Source organism: Oryctolagus cuniculus, chromosome 12, assembly GCF_964237555.1.
Source record: "Oryctolagus cuniculus chromosome 12, mOryCun1.1, whole genome shotgun sequence".
Classification (NCBI taxonomy): domain Eukaryota; kingdom Metazoa; phylum Chordata; class Mammalia; order Lagomorpha; family Leporidae; genus Oryctolagus; species Oryctolagus cuniculus.
In genome coordinates, this window is record NC_091443.1 from 72,265,483 (window position 1) to 72,287,815 (window position 22,333).

The window sequence follows — 22,333 nt, forward strand, 5'->3', positions numbered from 1 at the left end:
CCTTATTCTTTAAATAAAGCTATACTTTCCTGGATACATACTGTCCAAAAATAGAGTCATGAAGACATAGGAAACTTAAATAGACCAAAAACCAAGATGGAGATTAAATCATCAATGAAGACCATCACAATAAAGAAAATCCCGGGACTGGATGGCTTTACTGCTGAATTCTACCAGACCTTTAAAGAACTATTTTCTATTCTTCTCAAGCTGTTCAAAATGATTGAAAGGGAGAGAATCCTCCCAAACTCCTTCAATGAAGCCAGCATCATCCTAATTCCTAAATCAGAAAAAGAAACAACAGAGAAAAGAAAACTATAGACCAATATCCCTGGTGAACATCGATGTAAAAACCCTCAACAAAGTACTAGCTAATCAAATCCAACAACAAATCAGAAAGATCATTCACCTGACAGAGTGGGATTTATCCCTGGTATACAGGGATGGTTCAACATTTGCAAATCAATCAATGTGATATATCACATTAACAAACTGAAAAAGATTATTTCAATAGATTCAGAGAAAGCATTTGATAAAATACAACATTCTTTCATGATGAAAACCTTAAGCAAAGTGGACATAGAAGAAACATTCCTCAACACAATCAAGGCAATTTATGACAAAGTCACAGCCAGCATCTATTGAATGGGGAAATGTTAGAAGCATTTCCACTATAATCCAGAACCAGTAAGGATGCCCACTCTCACCATTTCTACTCAATATAGTCCTAGAAATTTTAGACAGAGTCATTGGGCATGAAAAATAAATCAAAGGGGTAAAAATTGGGAAGGAGGAAGTCAAATTATCCCTATTTGCAGATGACATGATTCTACATATAGAACAAAAAGATCTTACTAAGAGACTATTGGAACTCATAAAAGAATTTGGTAAATTGGCAGCACATAAAATAAACACACAAAACCAATAGCCTATGTATACACAGACTGCCATGACTGAGAAAGAATGTCTAAGAAAAATCCAGTTCACAATAGCTAAAGGCTGGCACCACGGCTCACTTGGCTAATCCTCTGCCTGTGGCACTGGCACCCCAGGTTCTAGTCCTGGTTGGGGCACTGGATTCTGTCCCGGTTGCTCCTCTTCCAGTTCAGCTCTCTGCTGTGGCCCCGGAAGGCAGTGGAGGATGGCCCAAGTGCTTGGGCCCTGCACCCACATGGGAGACCAGGGGGAAGCACTTGGCTCCTGGCTTCGGATCAGCTCAGCATGCCGGCCATAGCGGCCATTTAGGGGGTGACCAACAGAAGGAAGACCTTTCTCTCTCTCTCACTGTCTAACTCTGCCTGTCCAAAAAAAAATAGCTACAAAAATTAAATACCTTGGAATAAATTTAACCAAGGAGGTAAATGAACTCTCCAATGAAAATTACAAAACTGAAGAAAGAAATAGAAGAAAATACAAAAAAGGGAAAAATTTTTCATGTTCATAGATTGGCAGAATTAATATAATCAAGATGTCCATACTACTGAAAGAAATGCATGGATTCAACATAGTCCCCATCAAAACACCAACAACATTTTTCTCAGATCTAGAAAAAACGATGCTAAAATTCATATGGAAACTCAAGAGACTTCAAATAGCAAAAGCAATCTTATACAGAAAGACAAAGCGAGAGGCATCACAATATCAGATTTCAAGGCATCCAACAGGGCACATTTAAAAAAACAGGCTGGTACTGGCCAAAAAAATAGACATGCGGACCAATGGAACAGAATATAAACCCTCAAAGTCAATTTTTACATTTACAACCAGTTTACTTTTGACAAAGTAGCTAAAATAAATCCTTGGAGCAAGGACAGTCTCCTCAACAAATGGTGTTGGGAAAATTGGATTTCCACATTCAGAAGCATGAAGCAAGACTCCTATCTCATAACTGTCACAAAAAATCCACATAAGATGAATCAAAGACCTAAATCTGGGACTAAATACCATCAAATTACTAGAGAACACTGGGGAAATCCTACAAAACATTTGAATAAACAAAGATTCTTGGAAAAGACCCAGAATTACAGGCAATCAAAGCCAAAGTTGATAAATAGGATTATATCAAGCTGAAGAAGTTTCTGCACTGCAAAAGAAAGATTCCGTAAAGTGAAGAGGCAACCAAAAGCATGAGAAAAAACATTTGCAAACTATGCAACTGATAAGATTAATATCCAGAGTATATAAAGAGTTCAAAATACTAAAAACAACAAAACAAGCAATCCAGTGAAGAAATGGGCAAAGAACTTGAACAGGCATTTTTCAAAACAGGAAATTCAAACCATCAACAGACACATGAAAAAATGTTCAAGATCACTAGCTGTCAAGGAAATGCAAATCAAAATCACAATGAGGTTTCACCTCACTCCAGTCAGAATGGCTTTTATACAGAAATCAACAAACAATAAATGCTGGCAAGGATGTAGGGTAAAAGGTACCCTCATCCACTGTTGGTGGGAATGTAAACTACTAGTGTAACCATTGTGGAAGACAGTATGGAGATACTTCAGAAATCTGAAACTAGATCTACCATATGACCAAGCCATCTCACTCCTGGGAATTTACCCAAATGAAATGAAATCAGCAGTTGAAGGAGTGATCTGTACTCCACATATTTATTACAGCTCAATTCACAATAGCTAACATATGGAATCCACCCATACATCCATTAGCTAATAACTGGATAATGAAATTATGGAATATAAAAACTATGGAATACTACTCCACAGTGAAAAAAAAAGTGAAATCCTTTCATTTGCAACCAATTGGATGCAACTGAAAAGCTTTATACTTAGTGAAATAAGCCAGTCCCCAAAAGACAGGTAATATATTTTCCCTGATATGGTAACTAAGAGAGTACCACAAAGGTAATGTATAGGAGTGAAATTGACACTTTGAGATTTAATGATTGTTCTACCCTTGTTTTTTCCTCATACTATTTTTGTTGAAATCTTTACTTAGTTTTAAGGGTTTTTTTTTTTTTGTATATTTTGGATATACTGAGTGTATCTTTTGCTTGACATAAAAATGAATGGAATCTATAGTAATAGATTACATTCCACGTAATATAAACATGGAATGGTTATGATTTCCCAATCAACAAAGTTTCACAGAAAATCACTGTAGTTATTTAAAATCAAAAAGTTTCAGTTTTGCTGCTACAAGTTCTTGGTTTTAATGTGTTCAAGAAGATATATCTGGTTAAACATAAAATTAAATGTTGTGTATTTTCAACTTAAAAATGTTTAGTCCTGTGTTAGCACAGCAATATTAACGCATGCTCCTTCAAAACTTTCCCCATACAGCTTAATATATGCATAGAAAAGAAACACTCAACATGCTGGAATGAGGGTAGAATTCTGTGTATAAGACATGAAAAATACTTTTAAACAGGAAAGTTAAAGTACTTCAAAATCAGAAAGTTACTGGCAATAAAAATAAAAAAAAATTTCTGAACTACAATATTAGGAGAACACTTAAAATTCTAGAAGTTGATGTTAAAGAATTTAAAAAATGTAATAGAAATTTATATTAAAGTTCTTTGCTTCTCTTTCCAAGTATAAGTTTAACAAACAGGCAAAAAAAGGGCCGGCGCCGCGGCTCAATAGGCTAATCCTCCGCCTTGCGGTGCTGGCACACCAGGTTCTAGTCCCTGTCGGGGCGCCGGATTCTTTCCCGGTTGCCCCTCTTCCAGGCCAGCTCTCTGCTATGGCCAGGGAGTGCAGTGGAGGATGGCCCAAGTGCTTGGGTCCTGCACCCCATGGGAGACCAGGAGAAGCACCTGGCTCCTGGCTTTGGATCAGCGTGGTGCGCCGGCCGCGGCGGCCATTGGAGGGTGAACCAATGGCAAAGGAAGACCTTTCTCTCTGTCTCTCTCACTGTCCACTCTGCCTGTCAAAAACAAACAAAAAACAGGCAAAAAAAGATTAGATAACTTCATTAAAGATTGAACCACAGAGAAAAAAGCATGTAAGTTATTTGGACAATATTTTCTAATGTGTTAAGGGTGCCATACTAAATAATGAATTTATATTATTGTTAACAAGGCTTAATGATTGATTTACTTTCATATTTTATCATTTTTCAAAACTGTGTTCTTTAGTCTCTCTCTCTGTCTCTCCCCTTCTCTTCCCTCCCTCATTCCCTCTCCTCCTTACTCTCTTTTTTGCTGTTTTAAAAACTCTACCATCATGCTACCACAGTCATTATGTTAACAATTTCATGCATCTATAATATGCCTTATACATTCGGAACAAATTTACCATAAGTGCTACTGAATACAAAAAATCTTCTCTTGACTAGAAATATAAATTCTCTCTCTCTCTCTCTCTCTCACACACACACACAATCTTTTTTTGTATTCTTATATGAGGCAACATACATACATACTGTAGACAAAAAGACAAAGAATAACTTATGAGAGTAGCTAACTTAATGTTTGCACATTGTGTATTTTTAAATTATATTTTCCAAGCGACTCTTTGGCTTCTAGTTTGGCAGGTAGGATTCCATGATTTTAAAGTTAGCATTTCTGCAGAATTTTGTGGATATGGAAAGGAGTATTGCTGAAAAAGTGTGATAATGTTAATTTCTGCATTTTTGAGTTCTTCACTAGAAGATGGACATAGCACATGAGGCAAACAAACTATAGCAGGGTTGAAAGCATAATGATTCTGTCAATACAGCTTAACATTCCCCCAATCACTGATTTTTAAATATGTTGATTTCATAGTGTGAAAATTTAAAAAATATGTCAGGTAATGAATATAGGAATCTAATCTTATTCAAATTCATTCTCATCCCAATTAAAGGCGAGGTCTTTACAAAGAAATTCACAGCATCCATAATGTTGATATGAGGAGGGATAATATTAACAATGTCCATCACCGACTGAATATCATGGTGTTATAAAGAAATTGACAAGCATGAGGACAGTGCTGTAGCACAGTGGGTTAAAGCCCTGGCCTTAAGTGCCGACATTCCATATGGTTGCTGGTTCTGCTCCTCTTCTGATCCAGTTTTCTGCTATGGCCTGGGAAAGCAGTAAAAGATGGCCCAAGTCCTTGGGCCCCTGTACCCATGTGGGAGACCTGGAAGAAGCTCCTGGCTCCTGGATTCAGATTGGCGCAGCTCTGGCTATTGTGGCCATCTGGGGAGTGAACCAGCAAATGGAAGACTTCGCTATCTGTCTCTACCTGTCTCTGTAACTCTGCCTTTCAAATAAATAAAATAAATCTTTAAAAAAAGAGAAATGGACAGGCAGATGATAAAAGAAAAAGCTTTGGGTGTGGGACAATATGAATATGTCATGTCTGGACTTTAAAGTGGTTATCCACATAAAATACTTAATAATACTTTATCATCCAATAGTTATTTGTGGGGACAATTGTTCTGTTAAAGAAGCCAGCAAACATTATGGATTTCAATTCCTAATTACAAGAAAATATGAAAGATATCCTGGCAGGGGTACAGGGGAGGAAGAAAGACACCATAAGGGCTTGCAATGTGGTGCAGTGGGTTGAGCCTCAGCCTATGATGCTGGCATCAAATATGGACGCTGGTTCAAGTCTCAGCTTCTCCACTTCTGATTCAGCTCCTGGTTGACAAACTGAGAAAGCAGCAGAAGATGGTCCAAATCCTTGGGCTCCTATACCCATGTGGGAGACCTGCAAGAGGCTTCTGGCTCCTGGCTTCAGATCAGCTCAGATGTAGCCAATGTGGCCATTTTGGGAGTGAACCAGCAGATGGAAGATCTCTGTCTTCCCTTCTCTCTCTCTCTCTCTCTCTCTCTCTAACTCTGCCTTTTCAATAAACATAAAAAAAGAAACCCTAAGCCTATGCATCAGTATTCTCCTTTCTATCTAAAAGAAAATATATTTAACAAAGGGAAGAATGACAGGAGTAAAGAGACTTGAGAAAAGAAAAATGTTTAAGTCTTCTTAAAAACTTCAAGTGATAAATTTTTGAAGTCAATTATTACATATATCCTCCACAGATTGGATGAGTTTGGCAGGTATAGAAAATATGTTGAATCAATGCATTTCTTCAATATTCCTCATGGTAGTAGCAGAAGTTTAACCTAATGGGATTCTGTTGCATGGTGTATGGTTTCCTTTGCTCATCCCTTCATGATAATAGAATATGCTAAGTGCTTGTACCTGAATTGCAAGCCTGGCATAGAATTGGCTCACAGTGAAGATTAGCTAAATTCTGTGTGAATGCATCAGTATCATAAACCTTCACGAGCATGTAAGTCATTGTTAAAATTTTCTCTATATTCATCAGGACTGTGCTCTCTAAAAAGTTTTCTTCTTTTTAAATTAACACATATTTCATAGATGCATTGGCCATTTCTATTAGATGTTTACTTCTGTGATTCAGACAATAGTTTTTTTCTCTCAATCTGTATGCTAAAATTATCATAGGGTTCTATGTATGACAATGCTTCCTAAATACTAAAAATCTTAGTATCCATTCCTTTGAAATTTCTTCATATACTCCATTTTCTAGGAAAGCAGCTGAGAAACTCAGCTCCATAAGCTCTGACTAGTGCTAAGAATAATATATTGGGAAACAGGCTGCTGTATATAGCATATATGTGAAAGCGATGACAAATACTTGGTAGGCTACATTAAATGCTAAGGACATGAATAGCAATTTAATTATTCAGATAGGAGGTCTTAAGCAAAAGAATAATTAAGAGGATGAAGTTGGAGGTATCTGGTAAAAAAAGATTTTCCTTTAATTAAGTGAATATTTTAGAAAATGGATTCTGGAGACTTAATTTATACAGATCACTCTCACTTGGAATTTGCTTTTTGTATTGGGCACAGGTGAGAGAATGTTTCAGGACTGCAACTTTATATAGAAAATTTAATTAACAGGAAGTCATAGATAAAGTATACTAAACTTTTAATTCCTACATCCTTTAAAATAATTTCTTAAGATTTTAATATATTTAGGATGAATCACTAAAATACAGTATTTAAGGAAGAAACATATAATAAAAGAAAATATGGGGTTAACATTCTTATGTAAGTATATATTTGTAAAAAATTTCACAAATAGAAAGGTGTAAAGTTATAAAATTTTATTGGTTCAGGAGTTACAATTTTGTTTTAAATAACTTCTCTGGGCTTCAGTTTCCTGATCTGTCAAGTGTGGTAAACAAGAGCCCTTGCCTCATAGTCTGTGGAGATGATTAAGTGAATTAATACACAAATGCACTCGAACAATCTGTGACATTATATTATGCATGAGTTCAATAAACATTATCGACTATTATTACTGTTATTATTAGTTATCATTATTATTACTATAAAATAGGAATGTAGTTTTGAGAAGAAATCCAAGTATGTAACAATTTCTTAGAATTACAGATACCATTTTCTGCAAAATAAAAAATCATGAGTCTGCACTTCCCGTACTTAGTGACTGCTCTGGTGTTTGAATATGTTATGGGTAGGGACTGTTGGGCCAACTAAATAAGTACATTAACAATCTTAACTTCCAGTGGAACAGAAATAAGAATACTCATTCTTAAATCATCTACAATGTTGAGTGAATAATTGACATATTTTCCCATGATTCTTTGCAGATATCATGGAAATCAGGACTGTGGCAGTTGGAATTGTGGCAATCAAAGGGGTGGAAAGTGAATATTATCTTGCAATGAACAAAGAAGGAAAACTGTATGCAAAGGTATTGATAAATGATAGCTTAGATTTTAATTTTTAAAATTTGTTTTTGTCAAAGCATCTTGCCCTTCAGCAAAGTAAAAAATGGAACTAATTTTTTCCCAACTATATAATTTAATGATTTCATTAAAATGACTTATACTCAGGCATTAAGAAAAAAATATTTTCTGTATAACCATGGACAAATTGCTTAAAGCTCCTTGGTTTCTTCATCTGTAAAAATGCGTTGGACTTACTGGTCTGTAAGGACTCTTCCAGCTCTAAAATTCCATATGCATTTTAGATATTTGAAATATGAAATTGCCAGCTGTCGGTATTAAAGCTCTTTTTGTTACATTCATGCAATTTGCATATTGCTGACATGAAAATTCTTGGGGAAAAATCTTGACGTATTCATTCAGTTCATTTATCAACATCAATCTCACAGTCATGGGCTTTGAATTGTAAGCATTCACATTGTTCCTACTTTATTACAATGCAAAACATCTAACAATTTATCCCACACTAATAAATTATAATTGACTTTCCTTTGAATTCGCATAGCTCAGTGTAATACCTAGCATAGGCTAATTACATAATAATATAGGGTTGATTGAATAAATGAATGATTGAAGGATGAATATATTAATTTTTAATTTTATATTCCACTAAAATAAATGTAATATTAATAAAGAAATGATTGTGAAATATGTCCCTCAGATGAGGGAAGCACAGAATCTGCTAAGTACACCAAACTTTCAATGGGTAGAGAAATAGTGACTTTGGTATAGCAAAGTGAGTACTACTGAGGAGGAAGTAGGTCCTCATACTAACAAACTGCCAAAAAGCAACAGTTTTGAAACTCTGTTGCATAAATAAATTTGTGTTATGTTATCTTAGTTTCTGAAATAAGATGCCTTTTTGGCAATATACTACCCAAGTATTAGGCCTGTTTAACCTAGGGTTGTAAAAAAGTCAATTATGTTTCAATATTGCTTGCTTACTCTTTAATTGAGCCCCCATAAAAATCATTTGGATAATGTTGTTTGTTGTTTTAACAGAAAGAATGCAATGAAGATTGCAACTTCAAGGAATTAATTCTGGAAAACCATTACAACACATACGCATCAGCTAAATGGACACACAGTGGAGGAGAAATGTTTGTTGCCTTAAATCAAAAGGGGGTTCCTGTAAGAGGGAAAAAAACGAAGAAAGAACAAAAAACGGCCCACTTTCTTCCTATGGCAATAACCTAATCATATATGGTATATAAGAAACCAGTTCCAGCAGGGAGATTTCTTTAAATGGACTGTTTTCTTTCTTTCTTTCTTTCTTTCTTTCTTTTCTTTTTTTTAAGTAACCAAGAAAGGCTGGAAAACTACTGAAAAACTGATCAAGCTGGACTTGCGCATTTATGTTTATTTTAAGAGACTGCATTAAAGAAAGATTTGAAAAAATATACACAAAAATCAGATTTAGTAAGTAAAAGTTGTAAAAAATTTTAAAACTGGTTGTACAATCATGGTGTTAGTAATAGTAATTTTTTTCTTAAATTAATTTACTCTTGAGAGTATGTTAGATTTGATTATCTGATAATGATTATTTAAATATTCCTATCTGCTAATAAAATGGCTGCTATAATAATAGAAATAATGCAGATGATGTTATATAAGATATGTCAGACCAAAGGCTGCTGGAATGACTTGTCAGATAATCAAGCCAAACTAAGAATGGAAGAAGAGCAGTATTTAAAATTTATTTTAGTAAAAATAATGATCCACTTAAATGCTAATCAGAAAAAAGGAATATATTCAAAAATTCTATTGTGGAATTGAGTCAAATAGCTTTACAAATCATGGGATTAGGATATGCTTGTGCCTATTAATAAGAACAAACTCCTAAAGCTGCTCAAATTGAAAGGGTTGTGAAAAGGATGTTCTCAAAAACTTTGTATATAAAATAGCAATAATGATAATACTGTATTTCATCTCACTTGCCACAAAATAACATTTTATAATCCCTAAAAGTAAAATTCAGAAATCTTTTTTTCCAGTAACATAATCTGCCTTTTATAGAATTCATATTCAGGAATATGGCTTTTGATAATGTTCTTCCCACAAATAATCATGCTTTTTTCTGTGGTTATAGCATTAAACTCTATTTTAAGTTGTATTTGAATTTTATTGTTTTGTTATTTAAGTTTATGTTATTTATAAAAAAAACCTTAATAAGCTGTATGTGTTCCATATGCTTTTAATTTTAAAGAAATAACAAAACCATCTGGCTCAACTGCTAATTTCCCTTCCTCCTTTTGACTGACACCAAGTCTAGTATATAATACTTGGGCCAGCAAATCCTGGATGAAAGACAAAAATGACAGCCTGCAGCAGTGCTTACAATTGATGTCTTACAGAGAACAATACAAATATGTGAAAAATGTTTTGTCACACACGCTTGCCAATTAAATTGGATCATATAAGCAAAATCACTGCAGATAAAAGAACTCACAGGATTTCAAAGTTAATATTTCCTTACATGGGAAGAAAAGTACCGTATTTTAAAGCTATATGTATTTGAAGTTAGTAATTTCTAATTTCTACAAATCTCTGCCATCCAAAAGATGGCAGCGTTGAATTTTTTTTTCTTCTGTTAGATGGCAAGAACACAATGCCTAAAATAGAGGTTGTAGGGCCTTGACTATCATAAGGGCTTGAGGTCAGACTAGGAATCACAGGCATTTTAGAAAAATGAGTTTCCACTTTAAAATTCTTCCACTGACAGATCTTGGCATACTTGAAATGCTCACCAAATGGGAGGTCAACATTTATTTAAATTAAATCACTGGATGCCAATCATTGTGTTATAATTTCAAAATGATTATCATTCAATTTCCTTTAATAAATATTATTTGGTAATTATAGGTAAGAGTTGCATTAAAAGCTTAGGTCAACAGAAAGAACAGTTACTTGATTTTCTTGTGGTTCACCTGCATTACCAGGTTGCAGGAATCAGAAAGCATTGCCCTTCTTCAGATATACTCTTGGGAGGAAGTCATGAATGCAATTCCAAACCTTGCTGGCCCTGGTTTCAAGATCAGGCTTCTTTGATTGCAAACTTGTGAACATATTGAGGGCAGAGGAGGACTTAACATTTTTCATATTTATTTTCTTATTGTCTAGTTGAATGTCCATAAAAATTTTTCTATAGAATCACTCAATGTTTGAATATTAAAGTTCAAAATTAAACTAATCTTAGTTCAATTTAAAAAGAGTAAAATATGATTATATAAAATTTAAACAGGAATAGTGTATATATATATACAAGCTATTTTAGGACCAAATATTCTTTGTCTACAGTTATAGTTATCACCAAATTACACAGCAATGCAGAATTAGGTAAAATCAGTATTTAGTAGTAAATGAATTTCTGGTAGTCTAAGTCATTTAAAAATTTTTCTAGAAACATATACCTTTAATTATTTGTTTTTTTTTTCCTTTCTGAAACATTTATTATGAAAATTTTATAAAATAAAATGTATTCTAGTTGCATATACTTAAAATTCTAGACTCTTAAAACTGTAAGGAGATTTAATCCTCTTACTCATTTGTGGATTGGGAAATTGAGATTTTGATATAGCTAAGTTCATGCAACTGAATAGATTACCAGATTCTTGGTCATTTAGCACATGCTCTTGGTTTATGATTATTAGCTAGTGGCCTCCTGTTTTTGCTTTCTTATTTCTTTTGATAATACAAACAAACAAATATGACCCATATTTTGGCAATTTATTTCAGACACAATGACTGATCTATATTGTGATTTTTTGACTCAGAGTAAGAAAAGAAGTGATGTAATTTCCAATTATGATTTTCATTCAACTCTTATGTGTACCCCTTTTTTTTATAAATGGAGAGCATTGTACAAATTATCCACATGAATAGAGTAGCCCTTTCAAAAATGCTCTTTGAAAGGGAAAATTAGCTAAATACAGGGGTTTCAAACATTAGGAAGGAAGCAATTAAATAAAAGAATATGAAATGTTAATAGAAGAATAAAAATATACTTTTGATGCAGTAAGTAAACTATTTTGACATAAACTATAGTATAAATTATCAGCCTTTGGATTTGATTTGGCTATAAATTCAATTTAATGACAGAAGTGAAGGAATGTTAGAGATAAGTTCTTAGAGCTTCTACATCTTAAGAGTAGAAGTAAATTTAAGAGTTCACTCTTTTGGTTCTCCATAGTGCCAAAGAATATAAAGATTGACTAGGGTATCTAGCTGTAGTAAAAGCAATTCTATAACGAAATATCCCTTAAGCAGTGACCCTCAGAAGTTTCTACTGATGTATGTAAACATTAAACAAAGAATAAGCCTAGAAAAGAATAAGAGTCTAGGGAATAATATAAAGGTGTCCTACCAAAGACAAAAAAATTCTTGAAAGTCTCTCTTCTCTTAAAATTCATATGATTTTTTCATTTTACTACATGATTCATTTGTGTTTGCTCTAAAAATCTCCAATCAACACCAGTGAGTAAAACTGATGATTCAGAGGGACATACAAGATTTATCAGGTGGCTTTATTTACACTCTCACTTCACTGCTATATATTTGTGTTACACAAATAAGAAACAAAAGATTTGGTATCTCCCATTCTCCAACTTCACATATAAATAACACACAGCTAAAGAAAAACAAAACTTAATCTAAGTTTACTATGTACAGGTGTGGTATTAAAAATATTTAACAGCCTGTTTGAGTGGTTACTGGCCAAGCAGAATATCTCTCTATGTATGAGAATGGATGCAAGTTAATATTACTAATTTGTGGTATTAGATGATTATCAGCCTTGACCACATCTATGATCATTCTAGAACACTATTTGAAAAATATCTATTAATTGGTCTGTCTGGTTTGAGTTTCAAATGTGTATCCAACTATGAAATAGTTCATTAAAACTTCATGTCTAACTGTTTTAGCGTTGTTGTCAGGTTACTCTTTATTCTGTCTTTATTCAAAAAAGCAGCAGCTTTCAATGAAGGTGACTTGTTCCCTTATGCCTACATCTATTCTAACCCATTCTCCAATTTTGAATAGTTTGTCAAGAAATGGTTTATCTCAAATAAAGACCTTATAGGAAGCAAGAAATAATAACATACTATTTTCTTCCCAACAATCTCTGATTTCCCACTTTTGAAATTACACCTCTCAGGGAACCAGGTACTTACTCTCACTTGAGAAGATGGCTCTTATGTTTGCCTTTAACTTCTTGATTATTATGTGGTTTTATTTTCCAAACTTCACATCATTGCATCTATGAGAGTCTATGCAAATTTATTTCCCTTAATATCATCAGTATTTGTGTCCTAATACTGAAATGTCAGCAACAATAACAATTAGTTTGAAGATTACAAGTCCTTCTCTTGGAGAATCCAGTAATAGATGGGTATTATTAATTATTCTAGTATAAAATGAAAACTTAATGGCTTAAAGCATCAAATATTTATTATCTCATAGTTTATAAGTGGTTCAGGAACAATAGGCATGATTCAGGAATTCAGGCATGGTTCAGATAGGTATCTCTGTTTGGAATCACTTATAAGGATGTAATCAAAGTTTTCATTATGGCTATATAGCCATCTGAAATCAGAGAGGAATATGTTTCAAGCTCTCATTGACTGTTGGCTGGGCATATCACATCCTCACAACACAGGTTTCTTCATATATTGTTTATAACATGATAGATTGCCACAGAACAAAAAAATCAGAGAACAAGAGAAAGTGTCCAAAATGCAAGTCACAATTTTTTTTAAAGATTTATTTATTTATTTGAAAGTCAGAGTTACACAGAGAGAAGGAGAGGTTCACTCCCCAATTGGCCGCAACAGCGGGAGCTGCACCAATCCGAAGCCAGGAGCCAGGAGCTTCTTCTGGGTCTCCCATGGAGGTGTGGGGGTCCAAGCACTTGGGCCATCTTCTACTGCTTTCCCAGGCCATAGCAGAGAGCTGGATTGGAAGTGGAGCAGCCAGGACTAGAACCAGCACCGGTACAGGATGCCAGCACTGCAGGCAGTGGTTTTACCTGCTAAGCCACAGTGCCAGCACCAGCAAGTCACAGTTTTTATTTTAACCTGTTCTTAAAAGTGATGTTATGGGGCTGGGCTGTGGCACAACGGGTTAAAGCCCTGGCCAGCAGCACTGGCAGCATCCCATTTGGGCACTGGTTCTAGTCCTGGCTGCTCCTCTTCTGATCTGGCTCTCTGCTATGGCCTGGGATAGCAGTAAAAGATGGCCCAGTTCCTTGGGCCCCTGCACCCATGTGGGAGACCCGGAAGAAGCTCCTGGCTCCTGGCTTTGGATCATCGCAGCTCTGGCTATTGGGGCCATTTGGGGAGTGAATCAGCAAATGGAAGACCTCTCTCTCTGTCTCTACCTCTCTCTGTAACTCTGTCTTTCAAATAAATAAAATAAATCTATTTTTTTTTAAAAAAGTGATGTCACTTCTGCCTACACAAAGAAGGAAGGGTATTACATGAGGAAGTAATACCTGAAGGTGAGAATCACAGCAGGTCATCTGAATGACTGACTGCCATACACTAGTTTGTTTTTTTTTTTTTTTTTTTTTTTTTAAGGTCAGTACCATAAGCTGAGATTCTTGAGGGCTTAATACGAGGAGTTCATGGGTTTCAGTAGTGAGCCATTCAGAAGCGAAAGGTATGAATGAAATAGGTATATTCTATTTGGAAACATTCATTATCTTTTCATGGGGGACACTGTACGGTCCATTTCTACTCAGGATAAGGTAGAAAAGGTTTGATCCACTGCATAGACTTCCTTTAGTCTAAGTTGCCCTTCGTTAGGACTCCCTGTATTGTTGGAAAACTAAAAATACCACTTGCCCTCCACATGACAGAAATTACCCTGCATTCAGACAACCTGAAGGCAATCCTCCTCTTAATGGTCCTGCCTTCTGAGATTAAGATAGGGATGTCAGTTGAATTTCTTTTGGGCTCTAGAGAATTTTTTCGTAGATGGTGAAGGCAGTTAGTCACAGATTGCCTATGTCTATCTGAGGATAAAAAGACCTAAACGGGGCCAGCACTGTGGCTCAGTGGGTTAAAGCCCTGGCCTGAGGCGCCAGCATCCCATAAAGGCACTGCTTCTAGTCCCGGCTGCTCCTCTTCTGATCCAGCTCTTTGATATGGCCTGGGAAAGCAGTAGAAGATGGCCCAGGTCCTTGGGCCCCTGCACCCGCATGGGAGACCCGAAAGGGACTCCTGGCTCCTGGCTCCTGGCTTCGCATCAGTGCAACTCCAGCTGTTGTGGCCAATTGGGGAGTGAACCATCGGATGGAAGACCTCTCTCTCTCTGCCTCTCCTTTTTCTGTGTTACTGTCTTTCAAATAAATATATAAAAAAGTAAAAAGACCTTAAAAAAGTAAAAAGACCTAAAAGGGGCCGGCGCTGTGGCTTAGTGGGTTAACACCCTGGCCTGAAGCGCCGGCATCCCATGTGGGTGCTAGTTTGAGACCCGGATGCTCCACTTTCAACCCAGCTCTCTTCTATGGCCTGGGAAAGCAGTAGAAGATGGCCCAAAACCTTGGGTCCCTGCACCCGCGTGGGAGACCTGGAAGAGGCTCTTGGCTCCTGGCTTCGGATTGGCGCAGCTCTGAACATTGTGGCCAACTGGAGAGTGAACCATCAGATGGAAGACCTCTCTGTCTCTGCTTCTCCTCTCTCTGTGTAACTCTGACTTGCAAATAAATAAATAAATCTAAAAAAAGAAGACAAAAAAAAAATTGGAAGGAATTGGTTTCAATGCTAGAGGCATAAGAATCCACCTGGGAACTTAAGAGTAAAAATAGAAATAAAAAAGGGACAAGGTCTAGGTCCCATTCTAGCCCAATTACATCATATACGTATAATTAATAGGTCTCAGATAATAGTATGTTCTTAACTCCCCAGGAGATCTGAATGTGCCTCTGTAATTTAGAACTAATTAAGTAAAACAAAAACAAAAACAAACCCTAAACTTTTTTAGGAAGCACATATGGTTCTTTACCTTGTCTCTTTCTCAAACATTGTAAAGGTCTTATTTTCCCCTGGTTTTCCTAGGTGTCTCCCTGTTTTTTTCTATTCACAATTGGGGTAATGAGAAATGTCAACACTAGAAAGAGAACTACAATTGTTTTTCACCAAAGTGTTTATAAAATACAAATGCACAAAGTCTTCTCTTCCACATAGTTCATTCTCAAGCAAAACAGAGTGACTCTGTTTTAAAATGTATTTGGGATCATGCAATTCTTCTGTTCAAACTGCAATTATTTTCCATATTACTCAGAATAGAATCTTAAGTCCTTATGGTGATTTATGAAGTGGAAATAGAAAAATGTGAGTGAATAAATTTTTTTCTGTTGAATTAGGCATGAAATGGGAAAGAGGTAATAAAGATATTGAAGAATTATGCATGCAAAGTGCTTGGCACATACCTCTAACATCTCAGTTCATGCCAAAGAACTGAAATTAGACATGGTAGACAATATTTAATGGGCAGTATAACTATTAGAATCAGACTCAGGGGAAAGGTAATAGTCCTACATAAAAAATTAACTAAGGTACATTTTTGTCTAAAGTAAACATATTTAAATCTATCTATCTATCTATATAAATTTAATGATTCATCAATTTAACATTTTTCTATTACTCAAACAATACATTCATCTAGGCTAAGTGAGAAGGTTTTCTGTTTTACTATTTATTTAACTGAAAGCTGATTTGGCTATTTTCTTTGTTTTAAATTTTTCATTAATATAAATGTGAACATTTTTGTATATGCTTTTTTATATTTTTAATAATTTTCTTAGGATAATTATAAGAAATAGAATGGAAAACTAATCTTTAGAGAGTGTTTTTTTTTTTTTTAATTTATAACCAGCAATGCACGCGAGTGTTCAAAATTTAGTTGTGTTCAAAATTTAGTCAACTTTTACCCATGTCTCTGCTTTTTTGACTCTGATAAATAACCAATGTTTTCCTAACCTCTTCTTTCTCAACACCTTTTGTATTAGTCACTTTCTTGATCCTTCAACAACTTCATTAATTCATGCCTGCAATTTAGCAAGAATTCCTTCTGTTTTCAGTTCTTACCTATCTCATATGCTTCCTTAATCCCTCTAAAATATTGCTTTGACAGTTTCAGTTGAAAAAATCCATAATGGTTCCTGTTTGCCTATTCAGTTTCAATTTCTTAAAAAAAAATAGCCAGAGCAGTCAAACTACTGTACCTGTAGAAACTTCTTGTTCAATCTAAATCTTAGAATTTACTTAATCCATTGTGTTTCATATTTTGCAGACTATATTGTGTTTGCCTTTGAGTTTTTTCTGTATTGTCCCCTCCATCCAGAATATCTGCTTTTTACTGTCAGTCCTCATCCTTTTCTTCCTTTTAGGACAAGGTTCAAATTTAATGAGCTTTATCTCTTAACCTGTATTATCCCTGCCTTACATGATTTTTTTCCTTCTCTGAAAATTATTATGATATAGTCCAGCAACTGATTACACACACATACACACACACACAAATACATGTGCAAACATAGATACATATATATAGATACATATACAATGTTTATGAATATATGTCCTCATCTACTTCAGGTAAACAAGCATATATTGAAAGCCTACTACAGTTGTGTCATGTACTGTATAAATTATTTCAAAAATTTCATGACAAATGGAATTAAATGTTTACTTTGGTGCGAAAAGTTGTGAAATCTATGCCAAAGGGGAACCTTCAGAAAGTTAATTAAAATCCTATTATAAAAATAGGGGTCTTAGGGGCCGACACTGTGGCATAGGAGGTATAGCTGCTGCCTGCAGTGCCAGTGTCCCATATGGACGCTGGTTCAAGTCCCTGATGCTCCACTTCTGAACGAGCTCTCTGCTATGGTCTGGGAAAGCAGTGGAAGATGGCCCAAGTCCTTGGGCCCCTGAACCTGCAAAGAAACCTCAAAGAAGCTCCAGGCTCCTGGTTTCAGATTGACACAGCTCCAGCCACCGCAGCCATTTGGGAAGTTAACCAGCAGATGGAAGACTCTCTCTCTCTCTCTCTCTGCTCTGCCTCTCTGTAACACCACATTTTAAATAAATAAATAAATCTAAGAAAAACCACATAGCTTTAAAAAATATATGTCAAATGTTTTAAATGTGATGGAAGTAAGAACAGTGATTGCCAGTTTGAAATTCCCCATGGAAGTAGGTAAGGAAATAGAATATCAAAAATTATATAATACTCTTAATTTTGAATATATGAGTATTCTACTTATAAGATATATAATAAATTATAAATAGAATGATCTTTGAAGGTATATAACCATGCGACATGAATAATCTTATCTATACCTAAACAAAATTCAGTATGAAGTCTTTTAGGATCTATTCTTAAAATGTTATTTTATAAATGCATAACTCACTGTGTGAGGTAAAACACATCTATATTTTGGTAAAATGATTTCAGTCACAGGTATGATAGTATAAGTTGTTTCAGATAGCACTGGAAGCAATATACAATTTAAACAATACATTAGGAAAGCAAGAGATCAAAGTTTTTTGTTTGGTAACATTCTGCTTTCAAATACTTCATCTCTTAGTATCCAACAATTCATGATTACAGGCTTTTATAGAAGCATCTAATATTTTTACTCCCCTTTATTAATTTTATCTGCCATTGTTTTATGAAGTGACAGTGCTTATCTCAACTCTATTATTTTATTTATTTTTTATTTAGTAAATATAAATTTCCAAAGTACAGTTAATGGATTACAATGGCTTCCCCCCCATAATTTCCCTCCCACTCACACCCCTCTCATCTCCCACTCCCTCTCCCATTCCATTCACATCAAGATTCATTTTCAATTCTCTTTATATACAGAAGATCGATTGAGTATATATTAAGTAAAGATTTAATCAGTTTGCACCCACACAGAAACACAAAGTGTAAAATACTGTTTCAGTACTAGTTATAGCATTACTTCACATTGGACAACACACTAAGGACAGATCCCACATGAGAAGTAAGCACACAGTGACTCCTGTTGTTGACTTAACAATTTGACACTCCTGTTTATGGCGTCAGTAATCTCCCTAGGCTCTAGTCATGAGTTGCCAAGGCTATGGAAGCCTTCTGAGTTCACCAAATTCGATCTTATTCCAACAGGGTCATAGTCAAAGTGGAAGTTCTCTCCTCCTTTCAGAGAAAGCTATCTCCTTCTTTGATGGCCCTGTTCTTTTGACTGGGAGGGATCTCACTCGCAGAGATCTTCCATTTACGTCTTCTTTTTTTTTTCCCAGGGTGTCTTGGCTTTCCATGCCAAAAAAACTCTCATGGGCTCTTCAGCCATATCCGAATACCTTAAGGGCTGATTCTGAGGCCAGAGTGCTGTTTAGGACATCTGCCATTCTATGACTCTGCTGTGTATCCCGCTTCCCATGTTGGATCGTTCTCTCCCTTTTTTATTCTATCAGTTAGTATTCGAAGACACTAGTCTTGTTTGTGTGATCCCTTTGACTCTTAGACCTATCAGTGTGATCAATTGTGAACTGAAATTGATCACTTGGACTAGTGAGATGGCATTGGTACATGCCACCTTGATGGGATTGAATTGGAGTCCCCTGCTATGTTTCTAACTCTACCATTTGGGGCAAGTCAGCTTGAGCATGTCTCAAATTGTACATCTCCTCCCTCTCTTATTCCCACTCTTATATTTAACAGGGATCATTTTCAGTTAAAATTTAAACACCTAAGAATAATTGTGTGTTAATCACAGAGTTCAACCAATAGTACTAGAACAAAACAAAGAAGAAATACTAAAATGGATAAAGTATTACATTGTACATCAACAGTCAGGACAAGAGCTGATCAAGTCACTGCTTCTCATAGTGTCCATTTCACTTCAACAGGTTTCCTTTTTTGTGGTTGGTTAGTTGTCACTAATCACGGAGAACATATGATATTTGTCCCTTTGGGACTGGCTTATTTCACTCAGAATAATGTTTTCCAAATTATTCCATTTTGTTGCAAATGACCAGGTTTCATTGTTTTTGACTGCTGTATATAGTATTCGATAGAGTACATGTCCCATAATTTCTTTATCCAGTCTACTGTTGATGGGCATTTGGGTTGGTTCCAGGTCTTAGCTATTGCAAATTGAGCTGCAATAAACATTAAGGTGCAGGCAGCTTTTCTGTTTGCCAATTTAATTTCCTTTGGGTAAATTCCAAGGAGTGGGATGGCTGGGTTGAATGGTAGGGTTATATTCAGGTTTCTAAGGAATCTCCAGACTGACTTCCATAGTGGCTTAACCAATTTGCATTCCCACCAACAGTGGGTTAGTGTCCTTTTCCCCCACATCCTCTCCAGCATCTGTTGTTGGTAGATTTCTGAATGTGAGCCATTCTAACCGGGGTGAGGTGAAACCTCATTGTGGTTTTGATTTGCATTTCCCTGATTTCTAGTGATCTTGAACATTTTTTCATGTGCCTATTGACCATTTGGATTTCCTCTTTTGAAAAATGTCTATTAAGGTCCTTGGCCCATCTCTTAAGTGGGTTGTTTGTTTTGATGTTGTGGAGTTTCTTGATTTCTTTGTAGATTCTGGTTATCAACCCTTTATCTGTTGCATAGTTTGCGAATATTTTTTCCCATTCTGTTGGTTGCCTCTTCACTTTCCTGACTGTTTCTTTTGCAGTACAGAAACTTCTCAATTTGATGCAATCCCAAATGTTAATTTTGGTTTTGACTGCTTGTGCTTCTGGGGTGTTTTCCAAGAAGTCTTTGCCGGTACCTATATCTTGCAGGGTTTTTCCAATGCTCTCTAATAATTTGATCGTTTCAGGTCGTAGATTTAAGTCTTTAATCCATGTTGAGTGGATTTTTAGGTAAGGTGAAAGGTAGGGGTCTTGCTTCATGATTCTGCACATGGAAATCCAATTTTCCCAGCACCATTTATTGAATAGACTGTCCTTACTCCAGGGATTGTTTTTGGATCTTTGATCAAATATGAGTTGGCTGTAGATGTTTGAATTGATTTCTGGTGTTTCAATTCTGTTCCATTGGTCTATCCATCTGTTTCTGTACCAGTACCATGCTGTTTTGATTACAACTGCCCTGTAGTATGTCCTGAAACCTGGTATTGTGATGCCTCCAGCTTTGTTTTTGTGGTACAAGATTGCTTTAGCTATTTGAGGTCTCCTGCGTCTCCATATAAATTTCAGCACCATTTTTTCTAGATCTGAGAAGAAGGTCTTCGGTATCTTGATTGGTATCACATTGAATGTATAAATTGCTTTTGGGAGAATGGACATTTTGATGATGTTGATTCTTCCAATCCATGAGCATGGAAGATTTTTCCATTTCTTGGTATCCTCTTCTATTTCTTTCTTTAAGGTTTTGTAATTTTCATCGTAGAGATCTTTAACATCCTTGGTTAAGTTTATTCCAAGGTATTTGATTGTTTTTGTAGCTATTGTGAATGGGATTGATCTTAGAAGTTCTTCCCCAGCCATGGCATTTTCTGTGTATACAAAGGCTGTTGATTTTTGTGCATTGATTTTATACCCTGCTACTTATGTATATGCACCTAACTACAGGGCACCGGTTTATTTAAAAGATTTGTTAAGGGACTTAAAGGGAGACTTAGACCCCAATACAATAGTACAGGGGGACTTCAATACTCCACTCTCAGAAATAGACAGATCAACAGGACAGAAGATCAACAAGGAGACAGTAGATTTAAACGACACTATAGCCCAAATGGATCTAACAGATATCTACAGAACTTTCAATCCTACAGCTAAAGATTTTACATTCTTCTCAGCAGTACTTGGAACCTTCTCTAGGATTGACCACATACTAGGCCATAAAGCAAGTCTCAGCAAATTCAAAAGAATTAGAATCATACCATGCAGCTTCTCAGACCATAAAGGAATGAAGTTGGAAATTAGCAACTCAGGAATCCCTAGAGCATACGCAAACACATGGAGATTGAACAACATGCTCCTGAATGAACAATGGGTCATAGAAGAAATTAAAAGAGAAATCAAAAATTTTCTGGAAGTAAATGAGGATAACAGCACAACATACCAAACCTTATGGGACGCAGCAAAAGCAGTGTTAAGAGGAAAGTTTATATCAATAGGTGCCTAGATCAAGAAATTGGAAAGGCACCAAATAGATGAGCTTTCAATTCACCTCAAGGATCTAGAAAATCTACAGGAAACCAGACCCAAATCTAGTAGGAGAAGAGAAATAATTAAAATCAGAGAAGAAATCAACAGGATTGAATCAAAAAAAAAAAAAAAACTTTCCCATTTCTTACCTGGATGTTGTTCAGTTTCTGGATATTAATCCTTTATATATCCTGGATATAATTCTGGATATTAATACTTTATTAGTTGCATAGTTTGCAAATATTTTCTCCCAAACTGTTGGTTGCTTCTTCATTTTGCAAGTGTTTTTGTTTGCTCTGCAGAGGCTTCTCAGTTTGATCTAATCCCATTTGTCAATTTGGGTTTTGATTGCCTGTGCTTTTGGGGTCTTTTCCAAGAACTCTTTGCCTATGTCAACATCTTGCAGGATTTCCCCAATGTTCTCTAATAATTT

General features: G+C 35.5%; 2 protein-coding genes across 7 annotated transcripts in view; one reads left to right on the top strand and one right to left on the bottom strand.

Moving 5' to 3' along the window:
• Window positions 1-12,650, top strand: part of FGF7 (fibroblast growth factor 7) — a 74,924-nt gene extending 62,274 nt beyond the window's left edge. For 3 of the 4 annotated variants that reach the window (XM_008268784.4, XM_051821703.2, XM_051821702.2), the window contains exons 3-4: window positions 7,595-7,698; window positions 8,735-12,650. In XM_008268784.4, the coding sequence (XP_008267006.1) occupies window positions 7,595-7,698; window positions 8,735-8,929 (299 nt within the window). In that variant the 3' untranslated portion in view covers window positions 8,930-12,650. The remainder of the gene's footprint in view (window positions 1-7,594; window positions 7,699-8,734) is intronic. The other variant, NM_001195837.1, reaches the window with a different exon arrangement.
• FAM227B (family with sequence similarity 227 member B) overlaps window positions 1-22,333 on the bottom strand; it is a 261,271-nt gene that overhangs the window by 139,608 nt on the left and 99,330 nt on the right. The window lies entirely within an intron of this gene.